We start from the raw sequence: 24921 nt of genomic DNA on the forward strand, positions 1-24921 counted from the left end.
GCACCAGACACCTGTGGATTCCTGAGCTGTCTTTCTCTAACCAAGCCCTATTTGCCTCTTCCAGGGGCTAGGACCTGCCTAGCTTTTCCTGTCCTCATGATAGGTGTGCCAGTTTGGGTATATTATACCCTCAAGAAAAAGCCATGATCTTTTAATCCAATCTCATGGGATATTTGAATTAGGTTGTTTCCATGGAGATGTGACTCACCCAATTGTAGGTGATAATTTTGATCAGATTATTTCCATGGAGGTGTGGCCACACCCATTCATCTTGGGTCTTGATTAGATTAGTGGAGCACTGTAAGAGCTCAGCCAGAAAAAGTTCAGTGCTGCAGCTTAGAGAGACATTTTGAAGATGGCCATTGAAAGCTGACATTGACATTTTAGAGAAGGCCATTTTGAAACACAACCTGGGAGGAAGCAGATGCCAGCCATGTGCCTTCCCAGCTAACAGAGGTTTTCCAGACACCAATGGCTTTTCTCTAGTGAAGGTATACTCATGTTTATGCTTTGGTTTGAACACTTTTATGGCTGTAGAACTTTAAATTTGTAACCAAATAAAACCCCTTTATAAAAGCCAGTCCATTTCTGGTATTTTGCATTCCGGCAACTTTAGCAAACCGGAATAATCCCAGCCCCTTGGGGGGTGGAGGACCACCATTGGAGGAGGATGGCTTCCCTTCCTTAAAACCCAGTTTCCTTGTTTTTTTCTTCTGGTTCTCATCTTCTAACCCCATCTCTGCCACCCCCCAGCACCAGATTCTACAATTAAGGTCCCAGGAGTCTTTTTACATAAACCTACTTGGGTCATAATGATTCCAAGAACCAGTTTGGTCAGACAAGATACTTACAGGGTCTCTGTGAGCTGCATTATATTGGTTTAAATCATTCAAGATGCTTTTATTCAGCATAAGAGTACTGACGAGATTTTCAACACCAGGGGTATCCAAGTTAGTGGCTAATCTTATATTAATGGACCTGAGTAAGGAGAGAAAATAATTTTTTTAAAAGTTAAAATAATTTAACTTTAAAAGTACCCCATCCCAAAAAATGGAGACAGAATTTAAACACATTAATCTTATATAAAATAACATGAAGTATTTTTATATAAGTTTGGGTTTGATTAATCACAAAAGCAACTTATTCATCCTAGAAAACCTAGAAAATGCATGAAAAAGTGCAAAGTATAAAGTAAAATCACTGATAATGGCATTAACCAGGGACAACACAAAGTTCACTTTAAGTGCATTTAATGTAAAATATTCAGTACCATGCTTCATTTCATGTTTATTTCACATAAAAAGGCAAATTGTCTCCCAATTTTTAAAGTACGTTAAGAAGTGAAGAGACTATATTGCGAAATAAGCTAGAAATGAAAAGACAAATACTGTATGGTCTCACTAATATAAAATAACTGTAATGAACCAACACTGAGAATTCAATTTGAGAGCATCGGTTACCAAGGGATAGAACATGGGCAGAGATGGGGCAATCAATGATTGAGGAGCACAGAATATTCTATGAGGCTCATTGAACAGGTTCCTAGATTGTATGTTCTTACAGCAGTCACTTCTATTTCTGAGTTTTAACTGTTATTTCCAAATTCTGAGATGCTCATCTCTTTGGGTATAGCCTGGTAGTTCCTTGGGACTTTGGGTATCTCTGTGACACCTGAGACCTAGAGATAGAGTTCTGCAGCTCCGAAAAGCAGCATTACTCCATATAGCAACTGCTAAAGAAGCCAAATAGAGATCAGGCTTCAATCAGAGATTTGAATGAAACAGACTGGGTTAGGACCAGAATACAGGGTAAAAGATGATAGTGACTATAGTTTTAAACTTCATCTTCTGTGTGAGACCATAGGAAGAGATGCTTATTTGGTGCAAAATTTAAATTTTCTGTAGCATACTACCCGCATGGTCAGTTTATTTAAACAACATAAATACATGGACTCTAGATTAGGGAATGAGATCCTGTTATTCTGTACAGGTTAATGGAATACCCTGATACATTCTGGAGTATTTGGGGCAGAAAATAAAAAAAAATTTTTGAAAAATCCCTTTGAGGGACTGGGGGAAATGTGGAAATACTAAACTTCCACACCTAGGGAACTCCTGATATTCTCTCAAGCACTAGGGACTCCCAATTTAATAAGCCAAGCCCTTGATCTTGGCACTTGCCCTTATGAAAATTATTCCTGCAAAGGAAAAGCTAAGCCTACTTTTCAGGCCTAAGAGTTACCCCCAGAGAACATCTTTTGTTGCTCAGATGTGGCCTCTCTCTCTAAGCCAACTCTGCAAATAAACTCACTACCCTCCCCACTATGTGTGACATGACTCCCAGGGGTATGTGGGACATGACTTCCAGGGATGAGCCTGTCCCTGGCATTGTGGGATAGAGAATACCTTCTTAATCAAAACGGGGAAAAGAAATGAAACAAAATAAAGTTTTAGTGACTAAGAGATTTCAAATAGAGTTGAGAGATCATTCTGGAGGTTATTCTTATGCATTATATAGATATTCCTTTTTAGTTTCGAGTGTATTAGAATAGCTATAAGGAAATACCTGAACCTGTTGAATGGTAATCCAGTAGCCTGATTCTTGATGATGATTGTATAACTATATAGCTTTTATGGGGTGACCATTTGATTGTGAAAACCTTGTGACTGACACTCCCCTTATCCAGTATATGGGCAGATGAGTAATAGAATAAAGACAAAAGTAAGTAAGTAAATAAATAAATAAATAATGGGAGGGGATAAGGGTATGGGATGTTTTGGGTATTCTTTTTTATTTTGAGTTTTTTATTTTTTGGAGTAATGAAAATGTTCTAAAATTGATTGTCATGATGAATGCATACTATATGATGATACTGTGAGCCACTGATTGTATTCTTTGGATGGGTTATATGGTGTGTGAACATATCTCAATAAAATTGCGTTAAAAAAAAGAGATTATACTGAACCTCGCTTGGGATATAACGCTCTGAGGACACTGCCTTAAAGTTCTTAACAATTTTATCCTTGATTTTGTGGTTTTCAGTGTTGTACATTGAATTATGTTCCCCTGGAAAAATGTGTTCTTAATCTAAATCTATTCCTGTGGGTGTGAATGCACTGTAAATAAGATTATTTGAAGATGTTATCTTTAGTTAAGGTGTGGCCCAACTGAATTAGGATGATTCTTAATCCTATTACTGGAGGCCTTATAGAAAAGGCCACAGAAAGAAAGCCATCAGGGAGAAAGGGAAGCTAGAAGTCAAGGGAACCCAGCAACGAAAGAAGACAGCACCAGATGCATTGCCACATAATGAAAAAGCCAAGGATCCAAGTATTGCTGGCAGCAAGCCCCAGAATACCATAGTCTTTAGGGAGAAAGCACTGCCTTGATGAAACCTTGGTTTTGGACTCTCCTAGTGTGCCAATTTGAAACTGTTATGGACCCCAGAGGAGCCATAATCTTTTAATCTAATCTTGTTAGGTGGAATCTTTTAATTAAACGTTTCTATGGAGATGTGACTCACCCATTTCATTAGATCATTTCCATGGAGATATTACCCCACCCATTCTGGGTGGGTCTTAATTAGATCAGCAGAGTCCTTTAAGAGAGCTCACGAACAGAAGGTGCTCAGAGAAGCTGAGAGAGACATTTTGGAGAGAAGCTAAGATATGTAATCAAGAGTTTTCCCCCAGGAGAAGCTAAGAGCTGACACAGACCCAGACACTTGGAGATGCAGACAGAGAGATGTTTGGAGATGCTAAGTTAAGAGATGAAGGCCAGAGTTTGCTCCAGAAAAGCTAAGAGAGGATCCCCAGACTCTTAGATGCACAGAAGCTGAAGAAGCTAAGAGAGACAGAAGCCCAGAGACATTCTGGAGAAGGCCAGTTTGAAACCAGAACTCAGGAACAAAGGACCAGCAGATGCCAGCCATGTGCCTTCCCAGCTAACAGAGGTGTTCCGGACGCCACTGGCCTTTCTTCAGTGAAAGTAGCCTCTTGTTGATGCCTTAGTTTGGGCACTTTTATTGCCTTAAAACTGTAAATTTGTAACCTAACAAATGCCCTTTATAAAAGCCAATCTGTGAGCAGCTGAGTGTGCGATTTGTTTTGTATGACTGTGTGGCGTGTGAATATATCTCAATAAGGTGTATATTAAAAAAAAAAAAGCCAATCCATTTCTGGTATTTTATATAATGGCAGCTTTAGCAAACTGGGAACATCTAGCCTCAAAACCATGAGCCAATAAATGCCCATTGTTTAAGCAAACCCACTGTGTGGTATTTGTCTTAGCAGCTGGGAAACTAAGACTTCAGGTGAAGTTCACTAAGACAAGAGAGCATGCACAGGGAATTGGAGCCTCAGCTGACGCAGGTTCCCACCTCCTACCTTCTCTCTATGATGGGTTCTTGGCCACCTGTTCCCTGACCCTTGCACCTTGGGTCCTGCTGGCCTCCCCACCTTGCCATAGGACTTTTGCATCAATGTGGGGAAGCCCACATTCCACCATCACCCTCCACTCATAGTAGAGTCCTGGGCACAGGCATGGGGAGGGCTGAGATCAGGCATATGTCCCATGATATCTCTGGGAAGAGCAAGGCGGGGCTGTCCCCATCCTGGGGGAGGCAGTGCCATGACATATGCAGCTGGAAACTCAGCAGGGACTTCTTACCAACCCACCCCCACCCAGGTACCAAGTGCATCCTGGTGCAGAGGTTACAAGCCCTAGGAAGGTGCCCTTTGTTGTGGGTGGGAGTGGAAGGCCAATGGGAAGGAGAGATTGACTTCTCCACCCCAGGCCAAGACTCCAGATTTTCATTTGTAAGGGGCCCTCATATTGTGCAGGCAGCCTTGCATTGAACTTTCTCCAGTCATTCGGGAATTATTACAAGACTATGTTACTCCTCTTAATATTAATAAGGTCAAATATTCTAACCTACTTAACTTTTAATTGTAATGAATGTTGTGCTTAAATTTTAATGCTTGCTTCCATTCTATGGACAAAGTGACATGTTTACAAAGAACAATGTATATCTATAATTAGCTGGTAGAAAGATTATCAGTTAATATTGCCTTGATAATATTTATGAGCCAGTTTTAAGTAAAGGATAAGAACTTGGTTCTCATAGGGTCACCTTACACCAAAATCTAGTTCAGTTGGGCAAAAATGTAAATGTAACAAACATGATCACAAAAGTACTAGGAAAATGCCCAAGAGCATTGAAAACATCTGTCCACATGAAAACATTACATGAACGTTCATAGCAGCAGTTTTCACAATAGCGTAAAAGGTGGAAACAACCCAAATGTCTATCAATTGATAGATAAACAAATTGTAGTATACCCATACAATGGAATATTATTTAGCTGTAAAAAAGAAAGATATTCTGATGCATAATACAACATGAATGAATTTTGAAACATCAGGTTGAGTGAAAAGTTAGACACAAAAGGTCACATTGTATGATTCCATTTATATGAAATCCATATATAATTCCATTATATGCAGAATATGAGCAAATGTGTAGGGACAGAAAGTAGATTAGTGGTTGTCAGGGGCTTGGAGAAAGAGGGAAGGAGTGACTACTTAATGGGTATAAGGTAACCTTTGGGGTGATGACAAGGTTTTGGAACTAGAGGTGATGGTTGTACAACACTGTACAATGTAAGAGCCTGGATTTTATGGTATGCAAATTATATCTCAATAAAATTGTAACTATATAGATAGTGTGCCAGTTTGAATGTATTATGTCCCCCCAAACGCCATTATCTTTGATGTAATCTTGTGTGGGCAGACCTATCTGTGTTAATTAGATTGTAATTCTTTGAGTGTTTCCATGGAGATGTGCCCCACCCAACTGCGGGTGATGACTCTGATTAGATAATTTCCATGGAGGTGTTGGCCCACCCATTCAGGGTGGGGCTGAATTAAATTACTGGGGCACTATATAAGATCAGACAGAAGGAGCAAGCTGCTACAACCAAGAGGGACACTTTGAAGAAAGCACAGGAAGTAGATGAGAGACATTTTGAAGACAGCCGTTGAAAGCAGACTCTTGCTCTGGAGAAGCTGGGAGAGGACAAATACCCCAAGTGCAACTAAGAGTGACATTTTTGAAGAACTGCAGCCTAGAGAAGAATGTCCTGGGAGAAAGCCATTTTGAAACCAGAACTTTGGAACAAACGCCAGCCACGTGCCTTCCCAGCTAACAGAGGCTTTCCAGACACCATTGGCCATCCTCCAGTGAAGGTACCCGATTGCTGATGTGTTATCTTGGATACTTTATGGCCTTAAGACTGTAACTGTGTAACCAAATAAACCCCCTTTTATAAAAGCCAATCCATCTCTGGTGTCTTGCATTCCGGCAGCATTAGCAAACTAGAACAGATAGTAACAAAGAAAGTTGAAAGGAAAAGAAAAAGGAAATCGTAACTCATAGTCAGAAAATAAGCTGATGTATCTATATAAATGTCAGATAAAACAGACTTTAAGGCAAAAAGCATTATGGGGGGTGTTTATTTAATTATAGAAGTAAAATTTCACTAGAAAGATATAACAATATCAAATCTGTAGGTATCTAACAGTATAGCTGGAGAATATTAAAGCAAAAATTGACAGACTTTCAAGAATTGAACTAATTTTCCATCACATTGGTAGAGTTTAATATACCTCTCCCAGAAATTGGTATCAGACAAGCTTTCAAAGACTAGAAGATTTGGATAAGCTTAATCTAAAGGATATACGAGCCATCTGCATCCCCAAATGTTCAATAAATGCCTGATATGGTGCTGTTTTATTCCACGTCACAAAATAACAAACATTATTTCACCAGCAAGTCTATGGACCTCTTCTATGATTAGGGACACAATCATTTTGCACCATTGTGAAGCTCTTGTCTCTGCTATTTACAGTGCACAAAGAAGAACCTTCAGAACTCTCCTTTGTTCCTAAATTTTGGGAGGGTGGTGTGGGCAATCGCAGTATGTTTCTGTGCAACTCTAGAGCTTCACTATCCAAAATGGGAGCCTCTGGCCACAGGCAGCCACTGACCACTTGAAATGTGGCTGGTTCAAGTTGAAATGTGCAGTAGGTATAAAATACCCACTGAATTTTGAAGTCTGAGTATTAAAAAAGAAGGTAAAATAGCTCATTAATTTTTTTATGCTGATTCTATGTTGAAACAATAGTATTTTGCATATATTGAGTCAAATAAATATATATTACATATGGACATACATAAATTAGAATGCATTTCACCTGCTTCTTTTTTATTTTTTTAAGGCAGCTATTGGGAAAATTACAACATGTGGCCCACACTGTATTTCTACTGAATGCGGCTAGTATTTACATCTAAGAACTATTTTTAAAGTATTTGTTGCCTGGCTCACAAAACAGAATGTAGGTTTGCTTCACAGGTGACCTTTTTACCAGCTGGGCTCTGAGGCAAGATGGCTAGTGCATGTACTGCAGTTTACACATGGGGCGCGAGAGACAGCAGCCCTGTGTTTGCCAGGGCTTTAAGTAGAACCAGATCATGGGGACCTGTGGCCAGCAGAAGGGAAAACAAATGTGGCTATAAGTATGTGTCCTGGTTCCTCTTATAAAGCAACTGAGAGGAGCATCTAGAAAATGTGAAAACTGAAATACAGTCTCAAAAGATATTTCTTAAAGATTGGTTATTAGAATGGCATTTATTAAAAATTGTTCATTCAGTTAGTCATTCAAAAAGTATTTGTTAAGCACCTGCTGTGTGCCAGGTGCTGTGTTTTGGGTGCTGGGGATCCATCAGTGAGCAGAACAGTCCAAAATTCTTGCCCTTGTAGAACTGACTCTCTAGTGATTCCAGAACCATAGTCTGAGAAATAATTCTGAAATCCTTTAAAGTTTTAAATGAAAATGGAATCTCATATTAAGCTACCCTTGAAATCTGTAACAGGAGCAAAGAATGTAGATATATAAATGAGGTTAGAAATAGACCAGGAGTTATGAGACTGTGTTTTAGCTACCTCGAAAAATAAAATGCTTTCAAAGCAAAGCTGTCAGAATACAGCTTTATGTGTTATTTTTCACACATAAGATCCTTAATTTAGATGAAATTGATCTTAAAACATATATGGGGAAAAAATTAAGATGGCGGCTAGGTGAGACAGGACAAAGGAACACCTCCGTGAGAAACACCAGATAAGGACCAGAGAGTGACCCAGAATACCAGTTACCTCAATGCGCCAGCTGGACGAGATCTGCTAGTTCCCAGGGGCTGTATACTTGGTCAAACTGGGAGTCCGCATTCTGAAACGAGTGAGTAAGCTGGCTGGAAGTCCCGCAGCCACATGGCGATCTGGGGAAGCCAGGGTTTGGCGTCTGGAGACCGACGGGCTCTTTTAATAAAAAAAAAAAATAAAAGGGAAAAACCCAGGAGTGGCTGCAGCTGCGATTGTGGGAACCACGCAGTAAAACACAGCAAGAGGGGGCTGGGCCAGCCTCTCGGTGTCTGGCCTGGAAGATAGCCCACTGCAGATATCCCTGGGGCCGGGGGAACGGAGGGGAGAGCCAGAAGCCGAAAGGAACCCTGCGGCTAGCAGGTCGCTCCCAGGAGGGCTGGATAAACTCCTGCCTGGGGCCGTGCCCAAAGCCCAGAGCCCCGCCAGTTGTCCCGGAGCTGGGAAGGAGGAACTGTGCAAGGAGAGGGGTGTGGAGATGCCCCGTTCAGCCATTTTTGCATCAGGCTGAAAGCGAGCCGGCACAGCCCGGCGGCCTGGAGCTTCCCTTGAGGGACGGCGCGCACTGGTGACGTAGCACGGCATTCCCTCGGCAGAGGTCCTGGAGTATCACGGCTGGGCGGGGGGACCCACTCAGAGAACCCAGGGACACTACGCCAAGTCCAGTGGTTTGTGGGACAGCGAGAGAGAGGGGCTGGGGATGAAATGAAATGAAGGCTTGGACTCTTGCAGTGCCTTGAGTCTCCGGGAACCGGGGGGATTTGAATATTGAGGCTGTCCTTCCTCCCTGGCCACCCGTACAAGCGCCCCGCATGCAGGGCGGAGGGCTCCAGCAACACACCCAGGCTGAGTTCTCCAGCTGGACCCCACAAGAATTATTTCCCCACACACTGTGGGGACAAGGTGGAGAACTGACTTGAGAGGTGTAGGTGACTCACAGACACCATCTGCTGGTTAGTTAGAGAAAGTGTATGTCACCAAACAGTGTTTCCGAAAAATTAGACAGGTTTTTTTTTTACAAATTGAAAGAACCCTGTTGAGCAGAGCAAATGCCAAGAGGCCAAAAACAACAGAAAATCTCAATGCATATGATAAAACCAGACAATATGGAGAATCCAACTCCAAACACACAAATCAAGTTATCAGAAGAAACAAAGTTCCTTGCAGAATTAATCAAAGAAATACAATCAAGGAATGAAAACATGGCAAAGGATTTAAAGGACATCAAGAAGACCATGGCCCAAGGTATAAGTGACATAAAAAAGACCCTAGAAGAGCATAAACAAGACATTGCAAGAGTAAATAAAAAATAGAAGATCTCATGGAAATAAAAGAAACTGTTGGCCAAATTATAAAGACTCTGGATATTCACAATACAAGACTAGAGGAAGCTGAACAACATCTCAGTGTCCTAGAAGTCCACAGAACAGAAAATGAAAGAACAAAAGAAAGAATGGAGAAAAAAATCAAAAAAATCGAAATGGATCTCAGGGAAACAATAGATAAAATAAAATGCCTAAACTTAAGACTCATTGGTGTCCCAGAAGGGGAAGAAAAGGGTAAAGGTCTAGAAAGAGTATTCAAAGAAATTGTTGGGAAAAACGTCCCCAACCTTCTACACAATATAAATACACAAAGCATAAATGTCCAGCGAACTCCAAATAGAATAAATCCAAATAAACCCACTCCAAGACATATTCTGATCAGACTCTCAAATACTGAAGAGAAGGAGCAAGTTCTGAAAGCAGCAAGAGAAAAGCAATTCACCACATAAAAAGGAAACAACATAAGACTAAGTTGTGACTACTCAGGGGCCACCATGGAGGCGAGAAGGCAGTGGCATGACATATTTAAAATTCTGAGAGAGAAAAATTTCCAACCAAGAATACTTTATCCAGCAAAACTCTCCTTCAAATTCCAGGGAGAGCTTAAATTTTTCACAGACAAACAAATGCTGAGAGACTTTGCCAATAAAAGACCTGCCTACTTCAGATTCTAAAGGGAGCCCTACCAACAACAGAGAAACAACAGAAAGAAGAAAGAGATATAGAGAATTTTAATAGAAATATATAGTACCTTACATCCCAAAGCACCAGGACACTCATTTTTCTCTAGTGGTCACGGATCTTTCTCCAGAAGGGACCATAAGCTGGGACATAAAACAAGACTCAAGAAATTAAAAAAAAAAAAAAAAAAATTGAATATACTCAAAGTGCATTCTCTAACCACAATGGAATACAAATAGAAGTCAATAATTTTTGAACTGTAACTCCACTATTTACTTCCTACATGATATAAATTACACAAACTCTAATGACAAATCAGTGGCTTTGAACTCAATGTGAAATATGTAATTTTAGACAACTATATAAAGGTGGGGGAATGGAGGAGTATAGGAACATAGTTTATGTGTCCTATTGAAGAGAAGGTGGTATCAAAGAAAAACTAGATTGATATGGATTTAAGAGGTTAATTTTAACCCCCACAGCAAACACAAAGAAATTATCAGAGAATATAACCATAGAGATGATAAGTAGAGTTTGGGTTAAGAGAAATGGGGGAAGGGGCAATGGGGAGTTAAGAAATGAGGGTGGAGTTGCTGTTTGAGGTGAAGGGAAATTTCTAGTAATGGATGGTGAGAAAGAGCATTACAACATTCTAAATGTGATTAATCCCACTAATGGAAGGCTAGGGAGGGGGTGGAATGGGAAGATTTAGGCTGTATATATGTTTCCACAACTGAAAAAAAATAAAAAAAATAAAAAAAACACAGTCTAAATAGATGATGATTGAATGCCAAGGATGAACTTGGATGGGATTGGAGGATAGAGGACAGGTGGCCCAAAGAAACACAGTTGAGACATAAGGTAAAGGAAATATAGAATGTAAGCTTTGTATCATTGTTGAATCTCTTGTACTTCGTAGCTGCACTTAATGGAATTGCATAAAAGAATGTTCTTGTTCATGGGAAGTTGTATGCATGAATTATAGTGTATGTTCAAGGATGTGTGCAACTAGCTCTCATATGTTCAGAAGACAGAGCAATAGATGATGGATGATAGATAGGGAGGGAGGGAGGGAAAGAAATAACGATGTGACAGCATGTTAAGGTTGGTGGATTGAGCTATCAGGGGAGGGGGGTCAGGGTATGATGGAATTCTTTGTATGGGGTTAGTATTGTTTTTGCAACTGTTCCTATAACTTTGAATTTATTTCAAAAAAAAAAAAAAAAAAGTTAATACGCCAGAGCTGGGCACTACTAAAAGAGCAAATTGGATGACAGTATAGCAAAATTCACTCAAAATGCAGCGAAGAACCCATAAAAAGTTTTAAGGAAGAGTTAGGAGACATGCAGAATATATTGAAAGACGACACAATAAATCTAAGAGGAATTCTGGAAGAAAAGAATGGGCAAAATGGAGGAGAAGCAGTAATTGAAGAGGCAGTAGCTGAAATTTACCAGAATTAAAGAACTATACATATGACTCCCAGGGAGGAATTTAGACCCAGCATCATGGGATGGAGAACATCTTCTTGACCAAAAGGGGGATGTGAAAGGAAATGAAATAAGCTTCAGTGGCAGAGAGATTCCAAAAGGAGCCGAGAGGTCACTCTGGTGGGCACTCTTACGCACAATATAGACAACTGTTTTTAGGTTCTAATGAATTGGAATAGCTAGCAGTAAATATCTGAAACTATCAAACTACAACCCAGAACCCATGAATCTTGAAGATGATTGTATAAAAATGTAGCTTATGAGGGGTGACAATGTGATTGGGAAAGCCATATGGACCACACTCCCCTTTGTCCAGTGTATGGATGGATGAGTAGAAAAATGGGGGAGGGAAAAAAAGGCACCCAGTGTTCTTTTTTACTTTAATTGTTCTTTTTCACTTTAATTTTTATTCTTATTATTTTTGTGTGTGTGGTAATGAAAATGTCAAAAATTTATTTTGGTGATGAATGTACAACTATATAATGATACTGTAAACAACTGAATGTACGCTTTGTTTTGTATGACTGCATGGTATTTGAATATATCTCAATAAAAATGAATTTAAAAAAAACATATATGGATGTTATACACATGTGTATGCACCAAAAAGAGATAGCATTTACTGTCAAAAAATCAAGCAGCTATCTTTATTGCCTGTCGTATTCTCAGATAAATCATAAAGACTAAAAACATTCACTTAGGGCTTAAAAATGATATCAATACCTTCTAAATGAATGGGAAGGAGCTTTAATCTGCCAAGTAAATATCCAAAAATACAATGTCCATTTTGATGTTTACATGTCAGAACCCGGCCTTGAGGGCCTGCAGGAAACGGTGGGCTCACTGGACATAGCTACATGTTGCTCTGCTTTCATTGGCTTCTACTTTCCACAAGTTTCAAAGTCAGGAGATTCTAATCATCACCCCTTCATCCTATCCTCTGTGATAGGCCCCGTGTTCCTGTCCCATAGGGTATAACGTGGAAGGAGAACACTTCTACCTCCCTCTGCTTGTTCTGCGTACACTTTGCCTGACCTTCCTGTAAGCGAATGTACACTTGGAGACTGGGAAGGCTCAGCCACTCTTTTCTAAGGGTTCAGGTATGGTTCTAAAGCCACCTTGAACCAGAGAGTTTAGCTGTGGTTGTCCTGATGTAGTGACATGGCTTCTTCCCCTCTACTGAGAGGGTCCGCGTGGGGTTTCCTAACCCTTCCCGTGCTCCTGCAGCTCCCCCAGGTCGCCTCTGTCTTTGTCTCTCTGGTGTGCTGCATGCCCAGATCCGTGGTTGCTTAGGAACCATCACCTCTACATGAAGAAACAGTGATGCCCTTGCCCAGTGGTAACTTCTTTTGTCTAGAAAGTGCTGCACTGTGGTCCCCTGCTTCATGGCAACAGGTTTTCTTCTCCCATTTTTGGCTGACTCTGGCTTCAGGGGCCAGAATCTATAGTGTTTTGTCAGACTGCACACATCACAGAAGAGGAAATCTTATTTAAAGTAGAAGGAATAAGATTTATCAGTTCATTCTTCAACCACAAATTGAATGAATGAATTGTTGCAGACACCTATAAGTCTATGTGTACGTGACTCACTTAACCTAGCAGAAAGCAGGGCATTTTCTGATGTCAGTAATTGAAAACAAAAATGATGGAAAAAAAGAAATGGTCATCTATTTCTGAATCCTAAAGGCATGCTCTATGCAATAGAAACATAAAATTAATTGACAATCATGGGTATTTCTGTTTAAACCAAAAAAAAAAAAAAAAAGGGCAAAACAAAACAACCACCACAAAAATAGAAAATAAAAATGCAAGTTTCTATTGGGTTCTATTCATGGAGGCAGACTAACAGCACCACGCAGACTGATAGCACTAAAATGCTCTCTGTGATAAACGTGAGCCTGAAATAGGTATAATGGTGATGTGGTAGGAGATACAGCAACCAGGAAGCAAATAAAACTATCACAGCAGGGGTGGGAGGCAGTTGATTAAGTATGTTAAGGTCAAGCTGACAATCGGTTGTATGATTTAACTCAGCAGTAAATATTTATTCATAGAAAATAATTTTAGCACAATAAATGTTAGTTGAATAAATAAGTTTGAAACCTATCCCCCCATACACACATACTAAAAATGGCAAATTTTAGAAGAGCATAGTTTGGAAGGGCAGCGGATGGCAAGAGTGGCCAGTTCACCCAATGAATAAGCTAATGATTAAACAAGAGGAAGGAAAAGCCAGTGTGAAGGTTGGGAATGGACCGGCAGGGGGAAAAGTGAAAAGAATTATTTATTCCACATACTAACCCTAAGTAAGTTTGGAAACTTTCCAGGGATTACTAAACCAAGTAAAATGTGTTAGAAAGAAAGCATTTAATTTACATATATTTAAGGCAAGAATTAGCAAAAATATTAAGAAACGTCATCTTAAAGACAAGCACTCACTAAATGAAACGATAGGGGACCTGGAATGGATTTGTTGACATAAGAGGCAGACGTGGCTCACAACGGAATGAATTCTTTTTCTCCAGCGCTAACCAGCATGGCCAGAGGGCAAGTGACAGGCACATATATAATTTCCCAAGGGAAGAAGAACAAGACTACAGGGAGACCAGAACCTGAAGTCATGAAATTTAAAGCAACCAATATTAAGAGTGGGAGTGATCTATCTCAAATGTCAAGGGAAGTGAAGCAAGAAATGGAAGAACATGGCATATTTTAAAACTATGGTATAAGAAGAGTAGGTGTTGTGGACGTGTGCCTTGCCATGGACGTGTGCCCTTGCCATGCCCTCTGCCTGGCACAGTTCCCACCCCAGAGAGCCACATGGCTCCCTGCACACCTTCAGGTCTTTGCACAATGCTGCCTTCTCAGTCAGGCCCTCCCTGCATAACCAGGTGAGAATGCAGGTTCCCTGCGGGCAGACCCTTTGGTCAGTTTGGGCCTCTCATGTTTCCCCGGTGCCTGGAAGGGTGGCCCACAGTGCTAGTCAGTGCATATTTATTGGATGAGTGATGGAGATTCACCTGGAGGCAGTGGATGCTGCTGCTGCTGGTCCCCAACCATCCTGGGGCAGAACCTATGGAAGGCAGAGCTCTCCCTGAGTTGAGATAAGGTGACCTTGGGAATGGAAGCCATGTGCCAAAGGGCAGAAAGGTGGAAGGTGCCATGGCCCGGGACAGCCTTCGGGAGCTGCCAGCCCATCCCTGGATTGATTGTCTTTGACATAGGGATGAACAACCCCTTGTAAGGTCTCAGTTACTGAAGCCAAGTGTGGGTCCACACAGACCCAAACTGTGCATGTCACAGAGCGTCACTGCACAGGTCCCTGATTTACAAAGGATGCCGGATGGTGCACTTGGATCTCTCCTCTGCTCCTGACAAGATCAGAGGATGACTGGGGGTATGCGGGAGTGACTTTGAAAAAAATCTTGGAACTTTCAGAGAATTCTTGTGGGTGAAGAGCGGAGAAAGGGAAGGCCTGGTGACATCAGTGCCTCCTTGGGGCAACCGATGTCAGGGAACAAGTCACAATGGTTTGTCCCCTTTAATGTGGCTCCCATCTCACATTTCTGAACTTCATTTTGTGATGTCTGAAATTCCTCCAAATTCATTTTTAGAAAAAACAAATCTCTCTGGGATGTCAGGGTGTAAACTGTCCTTCCTTCACATCTCCACCTGAATTTCTTCAGGCCAGCTGGCCTCCTTCCACTTTCCTAGCCAACATCAGCTGTCTGGGGGTGGTGCAGGAGTTTGGGCTTTAAAAGAGCAGAGGGAGGGGGACAGTCTTGGGTACATTGTTATCTGTAGGAGTTGAGTGATCCCGACAGGCAAAACTACCATTGCTAAACAGAGAGATCTATGAGTTCTCTAAAAAGCTTTTTTATACTTAGAATTCTGTTTAAAGGAAAGATCTGAACTTTCTTTAGAAAATAATGCCCCCTCCCCCCCAGTCAGGTCCACAAAAGGGACCTCCTGATGGTGACAAACATGTGGGGATGAGGGATGTCTTCCCCCAAAAGTCCTAGCACAAGTTCTTAAACCGGAAATGGGTATTCAGGGGCAACAGTAACACACCCCAAAGGTGCTAGATGTCCATGCTCAGACCTGGGGGTCAGTTTCAGTTTGCCAAAGCTGCCGAAAATGCAATATACCAGAAACAGATTGGCTTTTTCAATGGGGATTTATTAGGTTGCAAATTTACAGTTCTAAGGCCGTGAAAATGTCCACATTAAGGCATCAAACGGTAGACACCTTCTCTGAGGAAAGGCTGCTGACATCCGGGGTTCCTCTGTCACATGGAAAGGCACATGGCTGGCCCTGCTGAACATTCTCTCCTGGGTTTAGCATCTGGTTTCAATGCCTTCTCTAATATGTCTCTAAGCTTCTGTCTCAGCTCCTCCCGGAGGCAAACTCTCTTAGCTTCTCCCGGGGGTAAAATTCTGTATTTCATCTCTTAGCTTAGCATCTCCAGTCTGCGTCAGCCCCTGAGCTCTCTGAAGGACTCCAGTAAACTAATTAAGACCCAACTTTAATAGGCGGGGTCACATCTCCATGGAAACTACATAATCAAAAGATTCCATCCATAATAAGTCTGCCCCCTCAAAATTGGATTAAGCAAACATGGCCTTTTATGGGGTTCATAATAGACCCAAACTAGCACAGGGTGAGAGTGCTGGATTGGAGGGTAACTGGACTCCCAGGACTACAAAGCTGCCTGAGGAGGGCTCAGATGGCAACAGGGATGAAGGACTACTTCAGCTTGTGAGTTTTTAATTTTTCAGACAAGAACTTTTTCATAAATGTCTGTATACACACACATACACATACACACATAATTCTTACTGTATTGGGGTCACTGGTTGGACTCTTTATTGTGTTCATAACTGATGGGACAAGTCTCTTCTCAATATTATTCTTTTCCTAAATGTACTGGCTTAAATCACTTGTTTAAGCCTTTCACCCATAAAAGATGGTTAATTTTTAAAATAAATTATTAATTTAAAGAAGTAGGCAGCTCCTCGTTCCTTTCTCCTTTTTTAACATCACAGACTATGTTTTGGCCACCGTGCACCTACTTACTTGAGCAGTCCTGCCCGGTGGAATACATAGAGATCTTGTTCGAGGGTGCAGTTGTTGAAGGGGATAGCCTTCACAAAGTTCTGGATGAGGACAAACTCGGGGGTGAGATGGGGCAGAGAAATGATGCAGAAGTTCTTGTCCTGAAGCAATTGAAAACCAGGACACATGGAGAGAGAATCAAAAAAGCCAGTTTTCAGATAAGCAATATAAACAAGTTGCTTTTAAACAATGGCATTTAGGAAAATAGGAACAGAACAGGTTGATTAAGGAGAGGTTATTTACATTAAACTTCCCTCTAACTTGGAAAGTAATCACATAAAATCCAGGGAAATGAGCAACTGCAAGCATATGGAGAGAATATCTGCAAGCCTGAAACCTGAATAAATTTATAATATGAAAAATGAGACCCATTCAGCATAGCTCTTTTGCAGAAGTAGATTTTTTTAATTGAAGAAGACATTTGCATTTGTGAACTTACTTGCATCTGGGAGTAAATGAGGCAGCATGGTGTGAGAGCAAAAGTCCTTTGCTTACTAAGAAATCTTGAGCCAGGGCCCTCCTCTGTGAGGTGAGAGGGAGAACTCCAGACCTTTTCTGGCTCTGAAATGCTGTGATTACACATATACAGATTTCTGTGTATTTTATCAAGATTTGATCCCATTTGGGTGAGCAGATACAAGGATGGGTTCAAATACAGATACAGAAGGATTCTCTGTGACCGACGCCACTTAGTCAGCTCTTCTAGACCTGTGTTGTCCACTCCGGGAGCCACCAGCCACATAGGGCTACTGAGCACTCAGAAGGCGGCAAGTGTGACTGAGGAACTGAATTTTTTTATTTTATTCCATTTTAATTCATTTAAACGGAAATTTAAAAACTGATAGTCAATTCATATTTTTGGAAAAGTTTTCTGTATGTTTGGAGCAACTTGGGCATGTGAATCTACTTTTTCAAATGTAAAGTTTATGAAATCGAAATACAGAGCAAGTATTTGTGACAGAAATTTAGCACTTGAAATGAGATGTGCTGTAAGTGTAAAATATCCACTGGATTTCAAAGACTTAGTATCATTTAAAAAATAGGAATAGTTTATCAATATTAAGAAAATTGATGTGACTTTTTTTTTTTTACTTTTTAAATGTGGCTGCTAGGTCATTTCAAGTGACTTAGGAGCTCGCATCCTATTTCTATCAGGCAGCGCTGCTCTAGGCCTGTGCTCCCCCACATCCCACTTGATGTTGTGCCAGGTCTCGGCCCAAGTAGCCTGCTCTTCCGAGAGCTAATTTGTCCCAATGGGACCTCGCCTCCTCCTGAACCCTGTGAAGGCATTACTTGTACTAATCCAAAACCCCGGGGACATCTGTGCAACACCAAGGAGTGAATCACTGTGTGACCTTATCTTCCTCCTTTCTAGCAAAATAACACTGCTCCTTCTGGGGAACTTTAGAGGCAAGCTGCTGAATGAATTGAGCTGCAAATAAGGATTGGGTGCCAAGTCACAGTGGGCTTCCTCTGGAGACTAAATATAATGAGTTGTTTCGGTTTAGATTTGAAGGATTAAAGATGAAGTAATGAAGGTATTTTGTTCCTGTCTCCGCCCCCCATGCCCCCAAATAAAATAGAAGCAAAATGTAAACGGGTCTTTTAACTTTTTATAGCCAGCATTTCTTTTGTAATGCTGAAGAGTTGCCTTTACATGGACTTCAAAATAGGAAAGAAATAAACTTAGTGAAAGTCCTTTGGGGCATCTTAGAGGGAAACTGGCTTTGTTAAGTCCTATGTTCAGGGTAATCTGCATTGCCTTATGAGCTTCAGAAATGTCTTAAAATTGAGTCAATAAAATTACAATGAAGAACATGATTATTGCAAGGCTTCATTATATTAATTAATGAGAAACCAATGTCTATGACCTCATAATTTTTAGGCAACATAATTAAAGCATAGTTGGTGTTTTTTTTTGTTTTTGTTTTTGTTTTTGTTTTTTGCCTCCATATCAAGGAAAATAAGATGATAGATGATAGATTGTTTTTGTTTTTTGCCTCCATATCAAGGAAAATAAGATGATAGATATTTTGCTTATAATTAGCCAACTGAGGAAGAACAGGTATTGACTTGGCCCAACTGATAGGCCTGTCATGGAAAAACAGTCTTTATCAAAAACAGATTTTGTCCCCAGTTGTCTTCCTTTCTCCCTGGGCCTGGGACACAATGACACTCGCTATCTTGTCTGCACTTGGATGTTTGCTCTGGAGCCCACTCACCAAGCATGGATGGAGTCCCTTCTACCTGCCAGGCACTGGGCTGGGCCCAAGGAATCCGTAGGGAAAGAAATGCCAACCAGAGAATCAACCTCAAGTTCCTTCTTTCCTACCCTCAGGAAAGCAACATGATAGTTCTAGAATACTTTGGGCCAATGTAAGTTATAAAGTAACGCAGCAGTCTAATGAACTTCAGTGTAATTTCTGACACTTTCATATACCACTAGCATTCTTATTAATGATTCGATTCTAATAAGACACCGGAAAAGCTATCTCTAAAAGAAATGTATGTATTGAAAGAAAACTGTTAAAATAGCATGACTGAAGAATTACTGACAATGACAATATTTTCTGTTTTTAAGAGCTCGTGACAGGCCATTTGGCTTTATTCTCAGAATGCAGAAGCAGTTCAAACTTCATCATTCATGGCATTTTAAATGTTTGGACAATGAACATGGCATTTTTGCTTTTCTGTAATTTCTCTAACTTACAAAAGCAAATATATTGCCAAAAATTCAGCATGTACTTACAGGAAAAAGACTGAAAACAAAATTCATAAAGTCCAGCGACCTGTGAACAAGACAGTAAACCTGTCACAGGCCTGCAAGCAAAGGCAGCACCAGCATATATATAAAGGGATTTATGGCTCTCTTCCACCCGGGCAGCGATTAGCCAACCACTAGTCAGAATCTGTGTCTAGCCAAACCCTAATAAGTTTCATATGTCAGTAATATTTTCTAGAACTGAAGGCATGCTTATAAATTCATAATCTATGCATATTCAAGTAGCAGAATGAAGGGTGGTTGTTCTGTGTATATGATCTGCCCCTTCCTTTTTGGAAGAATTGGGGGAGAGGTGGACATTCATAGGCTAGATTGATCTTTTTCTCTTTCATATGCAAAACATTTTCCAACCAGCTACAGGGGTACATTCACAGGCAAACATAAAGCGTCATTGAATTTCTGTTTAAAAATTCAAAAATTACATTCTAAGCACCATCATATCTAAATGCACAGGGAAAAAAATATAAAACATAACAAAGGTGGAAGGGCTTTCCAGGCATTTTAGATATCTACAAGGTAACAGAAAGATTTCCTTTTTCTGAAAACTTAAGTGGGAAAAAAAAGTAAAAGGAAAACATGTTCTGTAGGAGCCTAAATTGAGAATGTGTTTAAATACACATGCCCAGCACTGTTCTTGGTCATCTAAAAGATTATCCTTTTTTAGTGCTCAGTACTCCAGACTCTTCTATCAAAACCTTTTCAGGTTGAACAGCATGTGGGTGGGTGGTGCCCTAAAGAAGAGTGGAATGAAGGCACCAAGGACAATGCCAATATCCGGACTCCCTGGAGGGACAGGAAGGGGGTGACAGAATGGTCAGGTGGACACCAGGGATTTATCTGCTCAGTACCCTTGCCTCCTCCTTCTACAGCTTCCCTGGAGTGTTGTTTGGTGCCCTCTCAGACCTCAGACATGGGTGGGGCTCCAGCCCCAGATTCAGGGTGCAGCATGAGGCATGGCACTCAGCCAATCGACATGGGCATCGTCTATCCCCAGCCACTGGCTCAGGACTTTGGCCAGAAAACTGGGGCCAAAGCAGACTGTCCCTCCTCCCTGGATGAAGCCAGGAAGGATGAAAAGCCTGGGATCCCTCTCAGCTGTCTCGGCCCCAGAAGGGGACAAACAAGCCTCTGAGAATGGGGCCAACAGTACAGAACTGGAGTGAAGGGTTGAGAGAGAAACTTGGTCCCTGAAGGGGTTAGCTAAGCCCTGGTCAAGCCAAATTTAAAATCAGTTCTACCCACTGGACTTGTCCTTAGTTATGTGGGACAACAACTCCATTTTTTTTTAAAGCCGGTTTGGGTTGGATTTTCTGTTACTTGCAACCAAGAGACTCCAGACAAGGAGCAATCCAAATCCAAATTCTCCAAGAAATGCAAAATTTAGAGGGAACAACATGTGGCTGTGAAAGTGACAATTTTTCAGATCCCCCAAAATGACACAGGTGAGCCAGAACCTGGACAGCTTTCTGGTCCAGTTTTGTGGACCTTACCCAAATTTTAGGGAATAGAATCTCTGGGAATGGGGCCCAGGAATCTGTGTTTTTGAAAACTCCCTGGGAAATTACCATGCACAGTCAGGTTTGGAAGACAACGATTCTCTGCAAGATAAAACCATTGGGTCCCCACCTCCGTAAGAAAGTCTTAACATATAGAAGACCCAGAGGTCAGTACTTGCCTGGCTTCATATTTCTCCTCAATACAAAACAGCTGAATACAGAACGCAGCTGGCGTTCCCCTATAGCTGGGGCGGAAGTTGCCCTTCTTCTCAGGCAGTAAAGTGGACACCGAACCCTCAGTGTTGACATCGTAATCTATCACCTCTGCAATGGAAACTTCGCTGAGCTTTTCCATGTTCTAGAGCAAGGAGAGAGGAGGAACCAAATGGAAATCCTATTCATTTTCTCCAGTTTAATGAATTGGTGGCTGCATTGTCCCTACAGTATACCGGCATGAACACAATGACAACTCATCCTGCACCAGGCCTAATTCTAAGATGTTCTGAATGACACATGCAAAATTTCTAAGATGACTAAAACAAGTTCTCAAATGAAGGACAGAAAATGGATGGTTTCATTGACCTTTGTTACAGGACCCATATTTTAACAATACAGCTGGACAGAGATTAGAGTGTGGTGGTATTATTTATGGATTAATTCCATAAACAAAACACCTATGTTCCCAAAAGTGTTTTCACTGGGTTTTGTAATACAAGAGTTTTTGGATCTTGGGACATCTTGGGCAGTCCCAGGACTAAGTCTGGTGGTGAGGTTGAGGTCGGGAATAGTTCAATTGCCCACAGCCTCCCAGAAAGTCACTGCTGAGTCTACTTCATTCTCATTTCTGAGGCATCTAAGAAGGTATTGCAATTGTTAGAGGAAAGTGATTCATTCTGAGATCCTTCCTGGAGTTCTTTTAAATCAAAGTAATACATGCATACAGTAAAAATTAAAAATAAAATTAGCATTAAAAGCTTATAAAGAAAGTTAGCAGTCCCGTCCCCCAAGTTTTTCCTGGTCAGCTAGCACATTCAACTTTTTCTTTTCTTTTGGTACTTGCCTCCACATTTCCGAATAATATGCTAATGCTGCTACTTTTTAATTCATCAGTTTTTGAAACTGCCTGTTGGATTCTAGACGTGATGGATGGATTTAGTCCTCTTATACTACCCCAATCCCATCTCCACCCTTAAGATAATTTTATAATATGGGGTTATGAATATGTAATTGTTAATAGCATGACTGTTCTCATTTGCATACTTTGTTTTCATACAGTTCGTTTCCTAGTTTTTTTCATGTGCTTCATCAGATTTGCCAAATGTTTATCAATATTAATTTCCAAACAATCAGGCATTTCAGATAATCTGTAAATTTCATTTTTCCTCCTCCTGGTGATTCTTCTACTCAGCTTACCTCCCCATGTCATGCAGCTTTCCCTGACTGCACCATCTGCTTTCTTGTTCTGCAGCTCCCGTTTCTTAAGTTCCAGGTCTTTTCCTGGTCTTCTTTGCTCTTGGTTTATGTCCTCATACTGCCAGAGCCCATGTCTAACTTCCTAAAAACAATGGTGCTTGGGAGGTAAAACTCAATAACCACTGGCGAGGCTGGCTAATGGGCACTACTTGGAGGGACCTGACATTTGTACAGAGAAACAAAGTCTTTGGTGGGGAGGGAGAGAGCTGTTGGTGTGTATGAGAATTAAATTATCCTATCTCCTACACAACGGACTGTTACAGGCAGAAAAAATGACCTTCCGAGTATGTCCACATCCTAGTCACCCGAACTTGTGACTATGTTAAATTATATGGTATAAAGGAACTTTGCAGATTTGATTAAGTTAAGGAGCTTGAGACGGGGAGATTATCCTGGATTATCCAGGTGTCCCAATCTAATCACAAGGGAGGGTTAGCATCAGAGTGAGACTGGAAGATGCTACGCTGCTGGCTTTGAAGATGGAAGGAGGCCCTGAGCCCAGGAATGAGTGACCTTTAGAAGTTGGCAAAGGCAAGGAGCTGGCTTCTCCCGAGAGCCTCCAGGAGGAACGTAGCTCTGCCAACACCCTGATTTTAGCATAGTGAGACCCATTTTGGACTTCTGACTTCCAGGACAGTAAGATAATAAATTTGTATTCTTTTAAACCACTAAGTTCGTGGTAATTTGTTAGAGCAGCAATAGAAAACTAACACAGGGACAATGACCCAGCTTCTGGCATTCTGAGAACATGGCAGGAGCAGGGGGCCGAGGATTCCTCAGTTTGATCTGGAGAATTCCTACTCGTCTATTTTCTGTCCTTCGCCATCACCCACCTTTCTACAGCACAGGCTGACCTTGAATTTGGTGCTGCTTCTGTGTGGTTTCTCCAGAGAACAGTCATCAGGCCTCCTCACTTGGGGTGTGGTTGAGTAGCTCAGTGGAGTCTGAGGGGATCTAGTGTTCTAGTCCTTACATGTCATTCTGTCAGACAAGCCCCTTGTTTTCAGCCCCATTCCTCACCCCTGCCTTCAGCAATCCTTCAAGTCTTCAGCCTTTTCTGGATATATGTGAAGAATTCACTCACCTTACACTAATCTCTCTCCTTAGAAAAGCACTTGGATTTCTGCTTCGTCATCTGTGCTAAGCCGGTGTAAACTCCTCCATCTATTTTTCTTTTTTTATTCTAAGCATATGTGAAAGTGCTTATCTTCTGATATCTCCTCTCCCAGTCTCTTTGTCTTTGTGGATTTGCGTCCTTTTTATTCCTTTATTATCATTTCAGTGGGTAATCCCAAATGGGAAGGAAGATAAACATGGGAGACCAACTGACCTTACTAACCCAGATGTCTTCTAGGGCTCCAGTGTTCAATGCAGGGAGGAGGCCCTGCTGTCCCTCTCTCCACATAAAGAACAGCTACCCTCTCACAAATACTGGAGAGAAAACTGCTACCCTTTCCTGCTGCCTTCACTCACTCCTCCCCGTGGCACAACGAATCACCTGTCTGATCAGGGAGTGTCCTAGTTTGGGCTCCCCAGAAACAAATCCTGAGCTGTGAATGTGAATGTAGATAGTTTATTTGGGGAGTGATGCCAGAAAGTCTGCATGGAGAGTGGGGAAGTGAGACAGGGAAGGGAAGGAGCCAATACGGAATGCTTTAATGAATAGGGGCCTCTCTGAGCTTTCCCACCTGAGGAGGAAAGGAGCTGGGATATTGATTATCCAGCTGCTCGCAGTCTTTGGCTGACACACCCCCCAAAGAGTTTGGCCACCCTGAATGTACAGCACCAGAGAAAGACCAAGGGGCACTTACAGTCCTTGTCCTCAGGGTGCTTGAGAATGATGTGTGCCCAAGGGGGTCAACAGCATATCTGAGGGGAGACTCAGGAAATGGACCCTGTGCCTGCCGAGTGCCAGCTCTTCTCAGTGGACATCTATTCCCAGACTGCACACTTCCTCTTCTTCTCCACATGATTGGCCCAGGGGTCAGACCCAGCCCTGGGGGTAAGAACTGCCTATAGCCAGGTGTGTATGTTTAATTCAACAGGGAGCAAGAGTTATAGGTCTGAGTGGTGTTACAGGTCCGAGTTTTGTTCTTCAGTTCAGTTTAGCCAAAATAAAGTACTATTTGTATTCCTAGCTGACTTCTGTGTAGACTTCTTAATTTGGTCAGTATCTGGCAAGGAGAGGGGTGCAACTATCTGGCCCTTTCTCAGAACTCTAATGCCAGGGATGATACCACTTTAGCGAATTTGTTCTAGAACTTCCATGGATCTGACTAAACCTCGGTTCCCTGTTCCCTCCTCAAGGGTCCTCTGGACTTCTCAGGCCAACTTACGGTGAGA

The 24921-nt window shown here is 41.5% G+C and overlaps 1 protein-coding gene across 7 annotated transcripts in view; it reads right to left on the minus strand.

Moving 5' to 3' along the window:
* Positions 1 to 24921, minus strand: part of CFAP61 (cilia and flagella associated protein 61) — a 302443-nt gene that overhangs the window by 202410 nt on the left and 75112 nt on the right. For 6 of the 7 annotated variants that reach the window (XM_037812259.1, XM_037812260.1, XM_037812258.1 and 3 more), the window contains 4 exons: positions 21285 to 21463; positions 19577 to 19616; positions 16789 to 16928; positions 852 to 978 (listed from right to left, as the gene is read on the minus strand). In XM_037812259.1, coding sequence (XP_037668187.1) covers positions 852 to 978; positions 16789 to 16928; positions 19577 to 19616; positions 21285 to 21463 — 486 coding nt within the window. Of the gene's footprint in view, positions 1 to 512; positions 979 to 16788; positions 16929 to 19576; positions 19617 to 21284; positions 21464 to 24921 lie in introns of those variants that run through there. The other variant, XM_037812262.1, reaches the window with a different exon arrangement.

The sequence above is a fragment of the Choloepus didactylus genome, chromosome 19, assembly GCF_015220235.1.
Source record: "Choloepus didactylus isolate mChoDid1 chromosome 19, mChoDid1.pri, whole genome shotgun sequence".
In the NCBI taxonomy this organism is placed as follows: Eukaryota; Metazoa; Chordata; class Mammalia; order Pilosa; family Megalonychidae; genus Choloepus; species Choloepus didactylus.